The sequence below is a fragment of the Anomalospiza imberbis genome, chromosome 3 (genome assembly GCF_031753505.1).
Source record: "Anomalospiza imberbis isolate Cuckoo-Finch-1a 21T00152 chromosome 3, ASM3175350v1, whole genome shotgun sequence".
In the NCBI taxonomy this organism is placed as follows: domain Eukaryota; kingdom Metazoa; phylum Chordata; class Aves; order Passeriformes; family Viduidae; genus Anomalospiza; species Anomalospiza imberbis.
In genome coordinates, this window is record NC_089683.1 from 109,475,756 (window position 1) to 109,494,170 (window position 18,415).

Sequence of the window (18,415 nt, forward strand, 5' to 3'; positions counted from 1 at the left end):
TGGAGATGAGGAACAGCTAACTCCTTTACCTGTTGGACAAACCTTCACTCCTCCAGGCTACCAGAGAATTGGCTGCAGGTATAATCACTCATTCCCTTGCCCTGGAGAAGCAGAGCTGCTGCCAGCAATTTGTCAGCATAATTTGGGCTTATTGTTCTTGTTCTGAAGTTTTATCTTATTTTCTTTTTTCTAAATGAAATACTTATTCATCAGGAAAAAAAAAAATAATGTACTATGTTTGAAGTGTTCTTCTGATCTTCTTAACTCCTACCTTCTAAAAATTCTCAGCTGCATGAGGTTCAGGATAGTGCCCCACCATGCTGGGAAATAGTTGTGCTCAGTACAGGCAAGGACTCGAAGCAAAAAGTGGGGGCTGATTCATTAAGTTACTGCATCCATCTCCTCCTAAAAACATAACCTACCTATTTAGCAAGGATTTACTTTTTACATAGTTTATCCTCCTGGTTGTTGGCCATACTGATGTCCCCAAGCTCACTTGGGCAAAACATTCAATGCAGCTGCTTAACACCTTAAGTGTATAATCCATACTGCATGATAGACAGACCTGATCTTTACAATCCACAAGTCTTATCCATCTTCCCTTCTGGAGGGGATGGCTAATAAGAATCCTCAGGTAGCCTGTTCCCCATCCAGCATATAAGAAACCTTTTGGTTTTTCTTTTAATTGGGAAGAAAAATACAAATTGGTATAGAAGATTAAAAATATACCTTTATAATACAAAAAATATAATGCCATATATTTCCTAGATTCTACACTATTGTTTATACAAACATAGGATTAGGGAATGGTTTGGGCTGGAAGGGACCTTAAAGATCACCATTCTAACCACTTGCAGTGGGCAAGAACACCTTCCACTAGACCAGTTTGGGATTTTGGGGACCATGAAATCCAGGCTCATGACTAATGTCAGTTCCTGAGAGGACGCACTTATTGCTTTGCCTGAACATCCAGTGGGACTAACCAAGGCTGATAGCAATCCCACCTCCCTGCCTGCCAAAACCAACTAGGACATCATACCCAATACAACCCAAACCAAGGGGGTCATAATAAATCGTACATGTAGAAACTTCAAAATGCTAAAAAATAGATGCTTTTTGCTGCCAACAACTCTTGCATAATCTGCTTCACACAGCTTGGATTCAAAGGTGAGTTATTTTTAATAGAACACAAAGGCACAAAGACAGGGTTCAGATGGAAAAAACGGTGTTCCAAGGGAAATTAGGGAAAATTCTAGGGAAATAAGGTCGTTGAAATGACAGGCAGGCGATAACTCTGCCTGCAACTAAGCAGAACAGCGAGGGCGACTTGCGCACAGATGGAAACCTTTGCAGCGTTAGAGGAGGCAAGGCCTGGCAAACTAAAAAGCAGAAAAAACTCTGCATGGAAGTCTCAGCCCTGACCTGGATTCCCTTCCTAGCCCCAGAAAAGTCATAAGCTTTCTATCTTTAGTTTCCCCTTATTGCAAATGAGGGTAAGACTCTTCACTAACTCTTCGCAGCTGCATAGGAAAAATACGATATAAGCTGTCTTTATGCATGCAACACGGGAGACAAACATAGAAGGAATGAGAGAGGGTACCAGCGTGAATACCAGAGGGGATAGAAAACTGGAAATAAACAGCACTTTTGCCACTGATTTTCACAAGGCCAGGATTTTACCTGAAGGGACCAGAGGCACAACTAATACTGCACACTGTCAAAGGTCACCAAACCAAGATCCACCCAACAACACCAGTGCTCTCCGTTAGCTCTGCTGTCGTGCCTCAGTGCTGACCCTACACAGGTTGGGGTGCACGACACCAGCTGCATACCCATGGAGGCACCTCTAACACAGCACAGCCTTCTGAGGAGAGGAAAAGGAGAGGAAAAAGAGGAAAAAGAGGAGAGGAGAGGAGAGGAGAGGAGAGGAGAGGAGAGGAGAGGAGAGGAGAGGAGAGGAGAGGAGAGGAGAGGAGAGGAGAGGAGAGGAGAGGAGAGGAGAGGAGAGGAGAGGAGAGGAGAGGAGAGGAGAGGAGAGGAGAGGAGAGGAGAGGAGAGGAGAGGAGAGGAGAGGAGAGGAGAGGAGAGGAGAGGAGAGGAGAGGAGAGGAGAGGAGAGGAGAGGAGAGGAGAGGAGAGGAGAGGAGAGGAAAGGAAAGGAAAGGAAAGGAAAGGAAAGGAAAGGAAAGGAAAGGAAAGGAAAGGAAAGGAAAGGAAAGGAAAGGAAAGGAAAGGAAAGGAAAGGAAAGGAAAGGAAAGGAAAGGAAAGGAAAGGAAAGGAAAGGAAAGGAAAGGAAAGGAAAGGAAAGGAAAGGAAAGGGCCTGATAGTCCTAAACAGGAGGAATGGAAAACACGAGTGCAAAAGGACAGGGTGATAGTGCTTTCCAAAGGAAAAAGAATAATTAGAAGCAGCAAACATAAACCACAAAAAATAAAGGAGAATGAAATGGAGATCATCAAGACTGGGTGGGACATAAAGACAAAGAGGAAGGAGGAAAAACCACAGCTCTTCTCTTCCAGAAGGCACCAAAGCCCTGTCAACTCTGCAGGGGCAAGACTTTAAAAAACCCCATTTGTGCATGTTTGTGTGCACACAGGGCTGCACGTGTTCACAGCTAGGCAGAGCCCCCCCTAGCCTGGGCTGTATTCTGCCAGAAGCACAGCTCCAACACCTTCTGCCTAGGCTGAAATCAAACCTGCTGCACTTGGGGCGTCATCTCCAAAGTCCTCCCGGGGGGACAGCATGGGCAGATGGACTTTTCTTTGAGAAAGGGTTCTGAAGGCACTCAAAAAAACTTCTGGCAATAACAAAAACACTTAGACTTTAGACACTTAGACTTCAGGGTTTGCTTCTTGCATTGGAGGTTGCTGCACATGGTAGCTTTGATGGACACCTAAACAGCAACAGCCTCAATCACAGAGGGCCTTAAAATTTGACTGACCTTATTCCATTGCTCTTCTATTTTATTTTTTTTTTTTAATCCCAGCTGAACAGTAAACACTGCCTGCCCAGAAAGGTTAACTGAGCCAGCTGATGGTGATGCAGGGTTTTTGTCTCCCATACAACAAACATTGCCTAGTACTTTCTATTTAGAGCAGCCCCGCATTGTAAACCTGTCTCCTCCCTTTGATAAGAGTCATATCACTAGATAGCATTAATCCCTGGCCCTTTTCTGACACAAGAAAACACAGCTTTGCAGTCAGGAGATAAAAATCATTGATCCACATATATATATATATTTTTTTTAAGTTTACATATCATGCAGAAACATGCACAAAGTCAGCCCCAAACAATACCGCTATATCCAGACACCTGGTGTGCAAGTCCTTGAGGTGTGTTAGTCCTCCTTGGCTCCTACTACATTTAATAAGACTGGAGAATTTTCCACATCATTCTAGACCAGAAAAAAAGGTCTTCAGAGACAAATAAGAGTTTCCTGTTCAATATTTCATGTAATGATTCCTCCAAAGGTGTAAACAGGAAAAGTGTCTCGCCATTTAGCCTGAAAAAGAGAGCCTGCCGTCCCTTCCCTTTATTGTGTTTATGTGTTAAAAGTCATTTAGAAGGGGATCTGCCAGATGCTCAGGTACAAATGAGACAGCACAGGCTGTCAGATGACTGGCTAAGGTCCCAAAACTGGCCTACCCAGACAGACTTGGGCAGGAGGGAGACATCAACCTCAACTTTTCCCACCCTCTCCTTTCTGTCCCCACCAGGGTCGCAGCAGGCAGCCTCAGCGGGAAATCAGTGCTGCAGAAAGATGTGCTCTTCACCCTGAATATCTGGACTCAGCAAAAGTTTACTTACAGCCAAATCTACATCTCTAAGCATTCCCCTTACAGATTTTTAGGGATGATACCTTTTGGGAAGACAAAAATTAACCCATTGGGGCACCCGCTGCAAATTTTTTTGCTTTATTTAAATGCAGGCTCTGACTTCCAACATCCCATCGGCCCAAGTGGGGCTTCTAGGGGAGGCAAGGCACAAGCACAGCCCTTGCTCTGCAACAGCCATGCTTCATTCCAGCTCCATCACAAGCAAAAAACCCTGAGCTTGTGTCACAAATATCAAATGGTTTTTTTAGCTAACTGACAACAGACGCCATTCGGAGTCAGCGTATTTTGATTACGGCACATTGTTCGCAGGATTCAAGAGCCCGCTCGCCTCGCATTGCTGTTCAACACCAAAATTAAATCGCAGTATAATTAGCTTTGCTGCAGCTACACCTTTCTGTCTGATGGATGTGATACCTGCAAAGCCTGTGTTGGGTATAAAATGTGTTCCTGATAATAAAATGTTTGCTTAATCTTGAGGGCACCGCCTTGTTTTTTAAGGCCCTCTGCAAGTCACGCACTCCAGTACGTGCTGCCCGTTATCTCCAGAAGGCTTAAAACTGGAATCCCCGTGATTCAAGTTTTCCAACGCTCATGGCCAAACCCTTCCACAGAGCAGAGCAGCTCCTCCACTTTCTCCCATTTCACAACAAGCCAAATCTGCAGCGCGGCAGAAGCGGCCGCACGGCTCGGCTCTGCAAGCCACATGCCAGCGAGCCAGCGGCCACGAAACACACCGAGCCCCGGCTGCGGGAGCCAGAGGCAAGTGAGCTCCAGGAGTGGTTTGCCAGGCTGAGGTGGCTGTGGCTCCCTGATGCCTCCACCCGCTCATTGAGGGGTGGCTTGGAAGCACAGCTAGCTGCCAGAGTCACACAAAAATGTTGGGCTGAGAGGTCTGTGTGGTCCCACTGCACCTCCCAGGGAGCTTTTGGAGTAGCCAGTGGTGCTTTTAGCAGCAAAGGGCTCATGGCATGGCCCCACATGGATCTGTGCCTCAGGCCAGGCAGACCTCAGGACAGGCAGACCTCAGGACAGGTCATCACCTCACAAATGTTTCCAGTCAACCCCACAGCTCTGCCCCTTCTGCAGAAGGTACCAGCAGCACTGCTACCTATTCCATCCAGAGCTTCAGTTTATCCCCTTCCTCCTTTAAATACTTCTTTAAAATGCTAATTAGTGGAAAATAGCAGAAGAGGTCAAAGCCAAAGCATAAAGCCACCAAAAGCAAAGTTTACCATCAGTCTTCCAATTCAGCGTAGTGCTTTTCTATGACACCAAACAGAAACATTTTGCTTTCTTGGCAACATTTTCATCAAATTATCCACAGAGTGAAATAATTACTGTAACATATCACGGCTCATTCTTAAATATCTTCTAGATATACCTTGCTATCACTAGATGACATATAAATTAAGATATCAACCCTACCTGATGATAAGGGAAAAAGAGAAGTAGAAAATCTCGGCACACAAGCACCTAATTGTCTCGCTCCAGAACCTCAGTGACAGACCTGGGAAGAGAATTTGTATCTCCCCTCCTGCCTCACCCCGTCAGCAGAGCAGCATTCCCCACCTGTGCCCCTCCAGCATTGCTGCATCACTTCTCACCCAAAGGATCTCTCCAACACTTGTCACTGAGGGCCAAACGTCGGCTCGACGCGCACACGTGCATTTAAGAACAAAATTAATCTTCCCTGCACATACTAGTCATGTGCATACCATCACTCTGTCTTTACAGAAAATAGTAATGAAGAAGAGATCTCTCACAGGAGTTAGATTAATGTAGCATGGTACGTCTGTACATACTCTGCTTTTTCTACATAGCTGTGCCACAAAACACTGTCACGGGCCTCACGGACATGGGGAAAGCACAACGACACTCCCACAGTAGGTGGAAGCCACGCCAGTAAAACTGGTTGCACAACAGGGAGGAGGGCCAGGAGCCGCCAGGGGTAACAGCTGCAAAATCCTCCAGGCAGAGAGGGGTAAAGGAGGGAAAGGCTCAAGTGTAGTGCCTAAGCTGCCACCAGTGTGCATGAGAATTTCGTCCCAAGCATCCATGCAAACATCAGGAAACGACTGGTGCATGTGTTTGAAAGGCTTCTCTCCTCGTCACCCTGCTGTCACAGTGATGCCCAGCTGTGCCACTCAGCCAGGGAACCCCTGTCCACGTCAAGTGCTGCCCAAAATGCCTGTGTGAACACGAGCAAAGGGGAGAGCAAAGCTGTGACTACAAATTACCTCCTGGTGACATGGCTGAACCCGTCACCAAAACAGCAGTGACACAACTCCCCCGTAGCACTGCACAACAGCACACAGGAGAAAATTTGTAAATTACAGGCCACTGGGACACTCCCCTCACCAAAAAATTTGGCCAACTCTATCTATGCAAGGTAACTCCATGATGCAGGAGCGAGTGTAGGAGCTCGGGAGCCAAAGTATCTCTGTGACTGCACCCCAAGAAGAAGAGTCCCCTATACTGGCTCAAGCCTAAAACCAAAGTGCCGCTTACTGAGTCTACAGTATTTGTGTTCTCCCAAGGTTTCTAGCAAGGGGTTGGCCATGGTTAATACTTAGCTCACCAGATTAATCCAAATATCAGCAAGCAGCCGCTGACCTCCATGTGAGAGCACATGCCTTGGGTTGCTGCTGAGCCAGCAGGTGATATCCTGGCTGAGGCCAGGGGCTTCCCTGCACACCCCACACCAATGCAACAGGTACCACCAGCCCTGCCAGGGATCGAGAACTTCATGCCCACAGACCAAACCCTGCTTGCACTGACAGAGCTGGCCCAGGGTCAGTGCAGGCCAAAACACCCATGAGACAATAGGTTCAACCATTTCTATTTGCACAGACACTTGTAGCCCTGCACCCCAGCAAAGCCATGGGGTTTTTAATCTGGTCTTACCCTCTCTTCTCCTGAGAGCTATACAGACTTAAATGGAGCTATTTAAAGACAGTGTTAAAAACACCAGCAATGGTCTGACCTCAGCAACAAAACCGGACCAAAACCTAAAGGCCAAATGAATGAAAAGAAAATTACAAGGTAAAGTTTGCCTTCCCTGACTGTGTGCCAGCTGCAAGACTCTTAGATTACATCCATGCAGCTTTCCAAAGTTTAAATACAATAATTTTCTGTATTAAGGGCCGAGTAACCCTAATGGAGGCATAATTAGGCATTGATGCCATGCCCATATGAGAGAAGCTTGAAAAACTTAAATAAACTGTGAATGGCAGGATTAATACTGCAGCTTTGCATTTTGTACAGCTGTTTGAATACAGTACACTGCCTGTGATGGCATCAGCTGTTGCTTTACTCTGGGTCAGTACCTCTAAAGTTAAAACAGGCAGTTCTTTTAAGCAAATAAAGAATTAACTCTCTTATTGTTGGCCAGTTTACTTCAGCAAAGAAGGTCTGGATGCATATTTGCTTTATATTAAAAAAATCAACCAAGTAAAAAAAAAAAAAACAGAAGAAAGCCAAGCTGCAAACAAAAATAACTGGCCAAATTCAAAGTCCGGCAATGCTAATAAGAGAATTTTAATTTACTGAAATGTCTCTTCAGGCTGAAGAACTAGGTAACGCAGTTTTGGAGATCATCTGCCCAAGTGGGAATATCATATAGATGCCTGGAGAGTCCTTGAGAAAACAGCTCACCTCAGTACTGATTGAAGAGGAAACACAATACTTTGGCGAAATAGAATTCTGTATTTCTAGGAAAGGCTCCAATAGCAAATTGCTTATTAATGCAAGAAGCCTTGTAAATTTTATTATGAATGAAAGGGGCAATGGCAAGCGTGTGACATGCCACAGCGTAGGCACATATGGCCGAGTCAGTAAAAAGTAAATAAATAGGTTACTTATAAACTCTAGAAGACACCTGAAAATATCTCTAACAGAAACTCAGGCTCAGTGAACTTCAAGCAAGAATATAAAACAGCTCCAAAACTATCTTATCATTATTTTTCTTTTCCACCAGGTAAACTAGCTCTCCTACAGGCTAATATTCAATCTTGGCTTTCGCGGAAGTATCAGCCAAAAAAAAGTTAATCTAGATTTTTTCACTGTCTTAAAAAAATTACTTACCACTGGACAGGGAAGAAACTACCTATGCAAGGAGCATGTCAGCCTGATGCCAAATTCACCTGGGAAACACAATGCCCAAATCACTGCCCCGCCGGACGGGGTGCAAGCAGCTCTCCCCCTGCCTCACAGCCTGGCCGAGCCCTCATCCCCATCACCTCAACAGGATCCTTCCCCAAACCCCTGCCATCACAAAACTGTCCAGTTTTTTTCCCAGGCAGCGGTAAGGACAACGCCGCTCTCGAGCTGCGGGAGCAGGAGGAGAGGAGGGCGTGGAGCCCCGGCTGGGGCGACGGCGGGCGCCAGCGGGTACGTGCTGCTGTGGAGATGAAATATGCCTAATGAAAAGCTTACCTAAAGCTCGTGCTGCTGTGGAGATGAAATATGCCTAATGAAAAGCTTACCTAAAGCTCACGGGGAGCCAGCGCCCGGCCAGCCCAACCTCTCCAGAGCGCCGGGCACGAGGCCGCCAGGACGCTCGGGAAAGGCGAATTAACTAAAAGTTAATGTGGATGTTCTCATTCAAAAGAAAAGTGGCCTACTCCAAAGGGGATTAGGCTAAAGTGAACTAAGGCCACTTTACTTCTGAATGAGAGCATCCACACAATAGTCCAATGCACTTTAACTAATGCACTTTAATTTTACACCCAATCAATTTGTCTTACCTCTCCTGAGTGTCCTTGTGTGGACAAACCCAGAGACTCATCGTTTTGAGGCCAGGCAGGGAACATTAGATCAACTCATCCCACTCCCCGCGCGTTATGGGCCATTGCCTTTCACAGTTATCCCTTTATTGATCCCCAAAACTCATGGATGACTTACGTATAACCTCTGACGGGGGCAGGGAGGAAACATTTCTTCAGGGGCCTGGATTTAAAGATGCTTGCAAAATAAAAGCCATTTGCAAAATAATAAGACACCATGACTTTCAGCAGTCCAACAGAAGAGGCCAAATTTGGGCAAAAATCCATCCTACCTTCTCTGTGACCCGCAAGTTCATGAGAAAATGGGAAACTCTGTATTATAACTCTTAAATCTCTGTTGTTTTTTAAATTGCAAACAGACCCTTTGCCTATAGGGCAAACCCACGTTGTTTTTTTTTTTAAATTCACCTCAACAACATTTAAATTTTCAAAATTTCCCCAGACATCTATGACAAATCTCAGACTCCCTTTTCCAAAACATAATAACCCCCAGAAACCACTTGCTGCCTGCGCTATTGCTTTCGTACACACAATAACTCACACGAGCCTGAAATCTCCACGTCGCTCTTTACGTCTTGGATATGTATTTATCAAAAATAAATAAATTAACCCATGACAGCAGCAACCAGTGAGACAACTCAAGGAGTTGAGGCCTCAGGGACGATGGGGTTCCCCTGTGCCAGCAGCACTCTCCCTAACAGAGACCAAGTCCCCACCGCCGCTGCTGAGGGACTGAAGCTTTCCAGGGAACTCCTCTAAATTAAAAAAAAAGGAATCCTGAGGACACTGGCCTGGTGGGATTCTGCTCTCACCTATGCTCCAGGTTACATCTCAAAGGGCAAAAATAAGTGGAAGTGAAAAGGCAGCCACACTAAACAGGCCAAAGAAGAGCTGAAGCAACCGCGGACAAGCCGTATTTCAGGCGCGTCACGGAGTATCAGCGGTGGGGTAGACACGGAGCCGTTAATCAGCGGCATAAATACGCTCAAAGAAGGCCAAACACAAAACGTGTGCTCCCCTAGAGCTACCCCCCTCTCCAAATATTGCTGCAACTGCAAGAAAAAATAAAAATATAACCACTAATCATTCCCAATTTGCTGTGTAAATCAAAGCCTGCTCTGAGAAACAGAGCATGTGGAGAAGAAGGTGATACACCAAGGACATGAGGTGACACTGCAGTGCACCCTGGTCTCTCCTTCTCTCGCACAACCCTCACCAGGAAACAATTCCAGAAACCTTCAAAAACGTTCCTGACCAGAAACAGCTCTCCTCTTTATTTTCTTAAACTTGTTTAGATTACACAAGATAGATCCTAACTGCATCCTCACGTGACCAAAAAACCCCAAACACAGAAATGCAAAACAAAACAAAAGAAAGATTCCCTAATTTAAAGAAGCTGTGCCAGATTTTTAGTGTTTTTTGAAGTAGTATTTATCAGTGCAATGTACACTTACTCATTTTGATTGAGAGCAATATAATCTGATTTTTTTAAGGTCTCACATTGCCCACGCGGGGCTGCAGTAACCCGTCTGCATGCTGAGCCCATTACCTTTATTGTTACCTGCGGACCAGCAGCCATGGAAAGACTCAAACCCTCAGCCATAAAGGTTAAACTTAAGGCAAAACTCATTTTTTCATAACTTTCAAGCCTCCAAGTTGCCCCAAAATAACAATCTACGGTCCCTAACGCAGACACGGTGAGCTCTGGCTTACAGGAATGCCTTGGGATATACTCGCAAATGTTTAGGATCAATTCCGAGGTTAACTGGGGTTTAATCTCAGCTCTGTCAGGTCTGATGTTGAAAAGAATTCCCCCAAAAATCCGGGAATTAAACTATCCTTTACAACAAGAGCTAACTTCAGTTTGGAAAACTTTACACGGAAATTAGGCCTGAGCATGCCATTTCGGGAAGGCACCCAGCTGTAAGGATGGCTCCTTTTGCGTTCTTGAATGATTACAAAATAAAAAAGAACCCCAAGGATTCATGAACTGAAATTACAAACTAAAGAAAATATATTCAGTCTTATGTCTACACAACAATGTATTCACTCACTTAAATAAATGGAGAGCAAAGAAAATCTTATTCTGCTAATACAATTTCAGCCACAGTGTATCAGATGAAAACATGTATGGAACAGAAATTAACGTATCCTATCTTCACATAAGTAGCCTGCCAAACTGGTGCATGGTAACACCTTCTAAATATCCCAGCAAAAGATAACAAAAATTACTCAAAAACAAACAAAAAAAGGATTCACTCAAAGTGACAAAGTCAGAGGAAGAAAATTAAATTTCGAGTCTTTTAAACATTATTTTATTGGCCGTCCTCAGAGTCCTACTTTGCTGTAACTCTTTTATTATGCAGAAATGAATTCTACCTTGCATCCTCTGCACCACATCTATTATTTTGATGCCTGTTCCTCCAATATGGGAGCACATATCCTAAAGGCAGCAATATTTTTAGCTCTCCTCTTTAAAACCATATATGGTTTGAAAGTACCTGTGAAGAAGTCCCAAAGTAAAATAGTATTTCTCAGTAATTTTTTTCCCTAAGGCACTATTGTTGTATTGGCTACAAGGTATAGCGAATATATCTGAGAATTTGGAAAGTTAAGTCTAGTCGTGGCCAGTCGATGCCCTGAACAACTCTACCACTTTCAGCTACGCTTTATATTGGATTCCAGTTTATGATTCTTTCTTTGTAAAGAATATCTTTTTAAGTAATTGTTCCATTTAAAAAAAAAAAAGCTGCTGTCTATCCACATTTTCTTTAGAGCAACTCCGCAACTGCACACATTAAAATAAAATCTATTGCAACATAAATAGAGGTGTTGCTTTATTATATACGTGTGTATATATGTGATATATTATCACCCAAGAAGGGCCATCTAAAACGTCACAGTTGCAAACATTTAAGACTGTAACAAAAATGACTGAGACTCCAGTATCAGTTTACTATCCTTTAACAATTTCCCTGACAGTGGAGTCAAATAATGTTGAATTATGGACCTTCTTGCAGGAAGTCTTATTTCATGTTCATTTTTTGATCATTTCCCTCATAGTTCCTATAGGAATTTGGCTCTTCGCCGATTTGCCTTTAAAAATTTCTGCATCTGTAATTGGCTTGTGAATTATTAAATTGCAATTTTTGTCAAGCAATGCTACTGTGGACGGGCTCAACAAGTTTATTTTCAGTAAGAAAAACACTGTTTTGTCCCTATAAAATCTATCTTACACAGCTAATGCATTTTACTTGGATGTGGTGGGTGCTTTGTACCATGTTTTCCTTAAAGGACTTTCTAAAGGCTTTCTGGTAGACACGCTCTTGTAGGAGAATTTTACAGTTTGGACTAGAGCACCTGGGTGCCAAGGTGATGTGGCTTCAAAAAAGCAGTCCCACGGTAACAGTTCAGGATTACCTACAAAACTGAATTTCTCTTGTCAAGACTACAGGCAGTCTTTGGGGGTTTGTTTTTTTTGTTTTTTTTTTTTAATCAGAAGGAGTTTTCCCAGACACATCACACAACAGCTGTGTTCTAAATCTTTCTGGGCTCTGACAAACACTGAAAATTTAAACATGCAAATGTTTGAAAAGCTAATGATTAAAAAAGGTTTATTTTGAAACTTTTGAGGATAACTGCAATTCTTCAGCTAGGCTTTTTAAAGTCCCGGGGTCTGGATGATTTTGAGTTCAACTCTCCCTAGCAAAAAGCCCAGACTCCTGCCTTGTACTTGTGGAGCTGTGGCGGTAAACACCAACTCTGCAGGTCTCACCCTGGCAGGCAGCGGGGTCGAGCCCGTGGGAGAAGGATGCTATTTTAGTGACCTAGTGCCACTGAGCTGGTTAAATCACTGAACAATGGTTAGTGTTATAGGGCTTTACTTTGCAAAATCTAGCATTAGTGTCATTGCTTTCTATTAACCGGGGGGACTTAAAGGCACTGGCTTTGAGGGGCCTTTAGGGAAAGAATAAATAAGGGGAAACCAATAAATTAAAAGAAAAAAACATCCTGTTAACTGTAACCTTTACTACCACAATATAAGAAAATGTAATTAAATCCATAATAAAAGCTTTTACATACTTACTCTTTTACTACTCTCCCAAGCAGAGCCGTGGGCAGGCGGGGGGCCCCACGCCCGGAGCCAGCCCCTCGCTCCCACCGCCCGGCCCTGCGCGCCCGCGCATCCCAGGGCCGCGCAGCCATAAACGCGCCCTGCGCAGTCACATCCTAATTAGCCGCCCCGGCGACCAGCACTCAACACCTTATTATTGAACCATTAGGGCTCCGATACTGCCGGCCGCGCCGGGGCCGGGCTTGGCACCGGAGTTTACCGGAGGGCGCGGGGGACTGCGCATCCCCCGGTAAACCCCCCCCGCCCGATCTCCGCGGGTCTGATCCGCCGCCTCATCGGCCGGGGCAGAGGAGAGGGGAAAAGCGCACTTCTGCACCTTTTCCCTTCAACGCGGAAAGCAAAGGCCCGCTCCCCGCGCAGCTCCGCGGGTGCGGACGGCGAGGTGCGGGGCTGCGCGCCCCGCCGGCCGGAGCGGAGCCGGGGCAGCGCTCGCTCAAGCCCGGCGTGCCGGGGCCGAGCCCCGCGGCACAGCGCGGCCGGCCCGCGCAGCGGGAGAGGGGACGGCGCAATGTCCGCGCTCCGGGCATCTGAAAGGGGGGCGCGGGGTGGTGGAGAAACACACCGACCCCCAACAACCCCAAAACTGCAGCTCCATTTCTTTAGCTTTCACTTTAATAAAATAATGATTCGTTGGGAAAATGGGGTATAAATCTTCATTTTGGAGGCAATTAAAGTGTTGATTTCATTCGTGCCCCTGAGCAATTCTTGTAATTTGCTCAAATAGCTTTATGTACCCAGCACTCCAGAGCTTTTAGAAACCCATTTTCTAGTTAGACTTGTTGGATTACAATTTTTATTCAACATCAGCGAGCCGAGCTTCCCTCAGCTAGACCCTGGCTGGAGGGTTCCCCTCGCTCTAAGGCGCTGCGCGGGGCCGGCAGTTTCCCGGAGCATCCTCACCGGCCCCGGGAACCTCCCTGCCGCACCACCCTCCACCCACTCTGCCAAGCTTTTCCCCTGTACAGCAAAATTGGGTGGGAAAAAAAAAATCCCTTCAAAACAGCCTACCTATGTGCACATAAACCCCTTTCTAAAAGTTCATGCCTTCCTTCAAGCCTGCCTCCCCGTCACAAACCGATAGATAGCCTTTGGCAGATAGGAGAAAATATTTCAGATGCTGCCCAAACTGCAATGCAACGCACCTTCATGTTGGTGATCTATAAAATAACTCCCAGCTGACAGTGCCAGTGATAACAGCAAAGCAGCAGAGGAAACTCCTGTCTGCTTGGCTGCGCCTTGCTTGAACAAAAGGAAACCTCCAGAGTCAGGAGCAGATCACTCCTAGCACTATATTTACATAGCTGATAAAAAAGAAGAAATAATTTGGGGGGTTTGACCAGGAATTTATTTTCTGTGTGTGTGCTTGAGGTCCCCTCTCTCACAGGCAAAGCGCTGCTACCCCTCGGTTCAGAGCAAACAAACACACCGCGAAAACCCCATCGTTTCACCCAACTCGAGTAAAAGCCCAATCTCAGTCACCACCATCATCCAGGAGCTTCATTTAGATCTGGGCACCTCCTGCATTAGCCCCAAGTGCTCCCATGAAAAGGCAAGGATCGCAGTCAGCACCCAGTGGAGGGAGGAGGGATGGGAGAGGGGACAGCCAGCTCTCCCCACTCAGCTCACTCGCACTTCCCACCCCGCTGCAGCCGACATTAAAGGTCTGAACCATCCCAAACAAAACCTGGACAACCGTCACAGCCACGCGAGGCTTTGCTGCCTTGGCTTTGACTATATTTATTTTTTAAAGAGAGGGCTTGAAAACTTAAAAGATCAAGGAAAAGAATTTAAAACCTGAATCCCATTTTATTTTCTCCCTTTTTTTTTTCCCTATTAAGTAAAATAAAATGGGCGCGTTTGCAGCAGGCAGGCGTGCACAAAGCAATGTTCACTCAAGTCTAAAAGCGTTCGGCCAAGGAAAACTGACAAGACGGACTAATGAACCGTAGAGACGGGAAGAAAATAGCCAGTATTTGCTAGATTTCAAACCCTCTCTGTCTTCTCTGGACCACCTATCTCGGATTTTATTATTATTTTGGTCAACGACTCCAGCCCTTCCTTCCCCTAAGCTACCAAGAAGCCAGCGATTCACAGATACCACTTCTATTATTGGAAAGGGTAAATAAAATAAAGACAAAAATTAAAAGCGACAAGAAACAGGTCGAGTTTGCTGGCGATGCTTTTACAAGCTCATCTCGCCAGGTCGAATCCGGGAGCAAGCCTTAATGAAGCAATAATAGCCACATTATTCAAAAATTTTCATTTCGATGGAAATTTATCTAAAAGGGACTTAATCATATGCAAATAATAAAAGGAGGCGTAGTGACCCAGCAAGCGATCTGCATACAAATTTTTAGCGTGTGCGACGTTGGCGAGATCATACCTGATCCGTTAGATTTGCTGATCTTGTTATGTCTTCACTGTCCGATTTTGATCCGCCCTCTCTATCGTCTATGACCAAATCGATAGGCATTTTTCCTTTCAAGCAGCTAATATACCGGTGGCAGAAATTGTCACATAATTCGTGTACCTACATTATGACAGAGGGTAAAAAAAAAAAAAAAAAAAGGAAAGAAAAAGGAAAGAAGAAAAAAAAAATAAAATAAAGAAGTGGGGAGGGGGGAAAAAGGAAGAAAATATAATCAGGAATACGTAAGTAAAATTGACAAGTGCAACCAGTCTCCCCCCTTCGCCCCTGTGACATCAAAAGTCCTAAATAGGGGAAACACACTGCAATTATCCCCCTGAGACCTCTAGACGCATCCAGAATTAGGAATAACTTTCTTTTCTCGCAAAATAGAGATATCCCAGAAAATTGACAGTGACAAGATGATTCACAGGCTACAACATATTCAACACCCGTGTTAAATTCATCTGCTCCCGGAGCTGTGGCCATTAGAGAGGTGACCTGCATGGGTGACATTTAAGGTAAACTATTTAATTTCATCCAGTTATTTCATCATAAACCCTTTCCATGAGGATGGAAAAAAGGATTAAAAAAAAAAAAATCCACGTGCACTGGGCTGAAATACATTATAGGCATCCATGCCCTGAAATCCCCAGTTGCTCTGATAGACTTGTACCTGAGCCGCCTTTATTAATGGGCAGATTTTAACACATTTTGGTAGAGCAAGAATAACCTGACAGTTATGGCTAGATAAAGTGACTGAGGCTCACAAGAAACTTTTCAACTATTTAAAAACCTCTCAAAATGTTTATTTTTAGTAGAAAGGGAATTCTCTTCTAGGCCAGCTATCAATGACACGTAAAAAATCCTCAGGAAACCCAGAGCGCACTTCCAATTTAACATGAGCTCGGATGACACCGCCTGCTTAGAAATTAGCATTCTCCCTCCTAAGATTTCTAAAACAGCCAACAAAAAAATCCTGCATTTAGGCCGCAATCTCTTTCTTCTGCTCAGAGGTGTACAATATTCCCAGGAACAAGAGACAGACAGAACTATCAACTCTGCTTTGTCTCTGCAAAATGTTACAGGACAATCCGCGCCCTGAGCCTGACCTACAGATGGCTCTTAAAAAAAAAAAAAGAAAAAAATTCTCCCTTCCAACTAACTGCAATCGAAGTCTCTTCTTCACCATCACCAAGAAAAAACAATATCTATTTTTTTTTTAATCATTTAGGGGGCTTGACTGAACTAACCATTTTGAGTCTCATCTGCGGCACCACAGAACTGCAACTATTTATACAAAGCCAGCAAAGTATTACAATGAACACAAGGCCTGGGCGTTCGAGAGCTCGGTTTTAGAGGCTGAAATTGTAATTAAACTGCGAAGAGAAATGGACGCCAAGATTGGTCTTGACACTAATTACCAGAAAGAAAGACATTTATGCAAATTTACCAGAAGCCTGAACTTCAGCAGTACTGAAACGGAGGAGGAAGAAAGGAGCTGGGGGGAAGGTAGAGAGAAAGGGAGGGAGAGAGAGAGACAAAAATTACCTTCTCTAATTCCAACAGATGAAACCTTAATACTTGTATGGCTTGAATCATCTGCAAAGACACAAACAACACGAGCATTAATCTCATTCCTGGATTTGGGGATATTTCCCACAGCCACCCCGGCCGCACTTTGCAGCTTGACTTTTCTCTAGTAGTAAATAAAAAGTTGTTTTGATTTATGGCAATAACACTAAAACTTAATAGCAGTGGCTTTGTGCACTGTTTAACGAGAAGCGACCTAGAGTTAACAAAAAAAAAAATCCCAATTGCAACGAAGCAACTGAATTATACGGATCATAAACATTTCTTAAGAAAAAAAAACAACAACAACAAAAAAAACCCTCTAAACACCACCATTGGCTCCTCGCTTTGTGAAAGCGGGAGCAGGACTCCTACAGAGGAGGCAAAATATTTATCCTTAACGGGGGAAGGAAAGAAAGAGAGAAACTACTTCATTTTCAGTGAATTTGCCACTGGTGCATCTCCAGCCATTGTAATCCTCTCTGTTTCCCATCGAGCTGCTTAAAAGGTGCGTGGAGGGGCTGGTTAGAGTGGAGATAAATCCACACTCCTCTTGGGCAGGCAAGCTCACCATCAAGCCCGCCAGTTCCTCTTTGGATGGGGCTTTCCTCTATCTATATCCTTATGGGATTTTTTTACTTCCAAGCAATTACCACACCATATTTACTTGCAAATATAAAAGTGATCATTGAAACAATTATAATTTTTTTAAAATCCACGTGAGAAATTTTCAATTTAGCACCACCAAACCACCTCTCTAGATGACACAGAAGTTTTAAAAAAATAATAAATAAATGGGAAGGGAAGGGAGGGTGGGGGTGGGGAGAGGAAGAAGTGTTAACTCTTACCAAGTTATCCAGTTCAGGATTAGAGGAAAAGAGGGGTTTCTCTGCTCGGATCTAAATGTAAGGAAAGGGGGAAAAAAATAATAATAAAAATCATTTGAAATATGGAAGCAGAAAAAGCAGACGTTATTATTTCTTGCTTCATTACACTGTCGGGTCCATTATGTAACCTTCCGTGCAAAGCCCTGACTGCTGGATTTAGTACATCAGCCAAACACTTGAGCAAGTGAATCAAATACACTGAAAAATACCTATGGAGCTTCCCCGGCAGAGCCCGTCCCGGCTCCCGGGAGCCGCGCAGCGAAGCTCCCGGCCGGGCACAGACCGCTCCACTTCATCCATTTTTTAAGGGGGGGTTGGTAAACGCCGAGATTTCCTGATTTTTTTTTTTTTCTCTAGTGTTTTGTTTTGGTTGGGGTTTTGGGGATTTTTCTGGTTTGGTTTTTATGCCTCTTTCAGTAAGAGAGGGGGGAGGGGGAAACGCGCATCTTTATCTCAACAGAGACTTGTTTTTCTCGATACGATTTTTTTTCCCCTCTTTTTTTTTTTTTTCTTTTACTGTTTTCAACCCGGTTTTGCTGACCTGTTTGGCGAACACTGCTATGTCTTCATTGAAAGACTCAGAGGAGCAAACATCGCCTCCCGCTACCCCGGGCTCCCTGGGTGTGCATGTAGCTAATTCACATTTCTCAAAAATCAGTGCTAAAAGAGGGAACAGGGGGTGTCTGAAAGAAAATACAATAGTCACACACACAGAGGGGGGGAAAAATATCATAACGAAACAAAAAAAAAAAAAAGAGAAGACCCCAATCACAACAATAGTTAGTCCCACAGC

At 44.5% G+C, this 18,415-nt stretch overlaps 1 protein-coding gene across 8 annotated transcripts in view; it reads right to left on the bottom strand.

The window, feature by feature from the left end:
- Positions 1 to 18,415, bottom strand: part of MEIS1 (Meis homeobox 1) — a 108,794-nt gene that overhangs the window by 85,722 nt on the left and 4,657 nt on the right. For all 8 annotated transcript variants that reach the window (XM_068186363.1, XM_068186362.1, XM_068186365.1 and 5 more), the window contains exons 3-6: positions 18,164 to 18,305; positions 17,584 to 17,634; positions 16,715 to 16,765; positions 15,140 to 15,286 (exon numbers count right to left, since the gene is read on the bottom strand). In XM_068186363.1, coding sequence (XP_068042464.1) covers positions 15,140 to 15,286; positions 16,715 to 16,765; positions 17,584 to 17,634; positions 18,164 to 18,305 — 391 coding nt within the window. The remainder of the gene's footprint in view (positions 1 to 15,139; positions 15,287 to 16,714; positions 16,766 to 17,583; positions 17,635 to 18,163; positions 18,306 to 18,415) is intronic.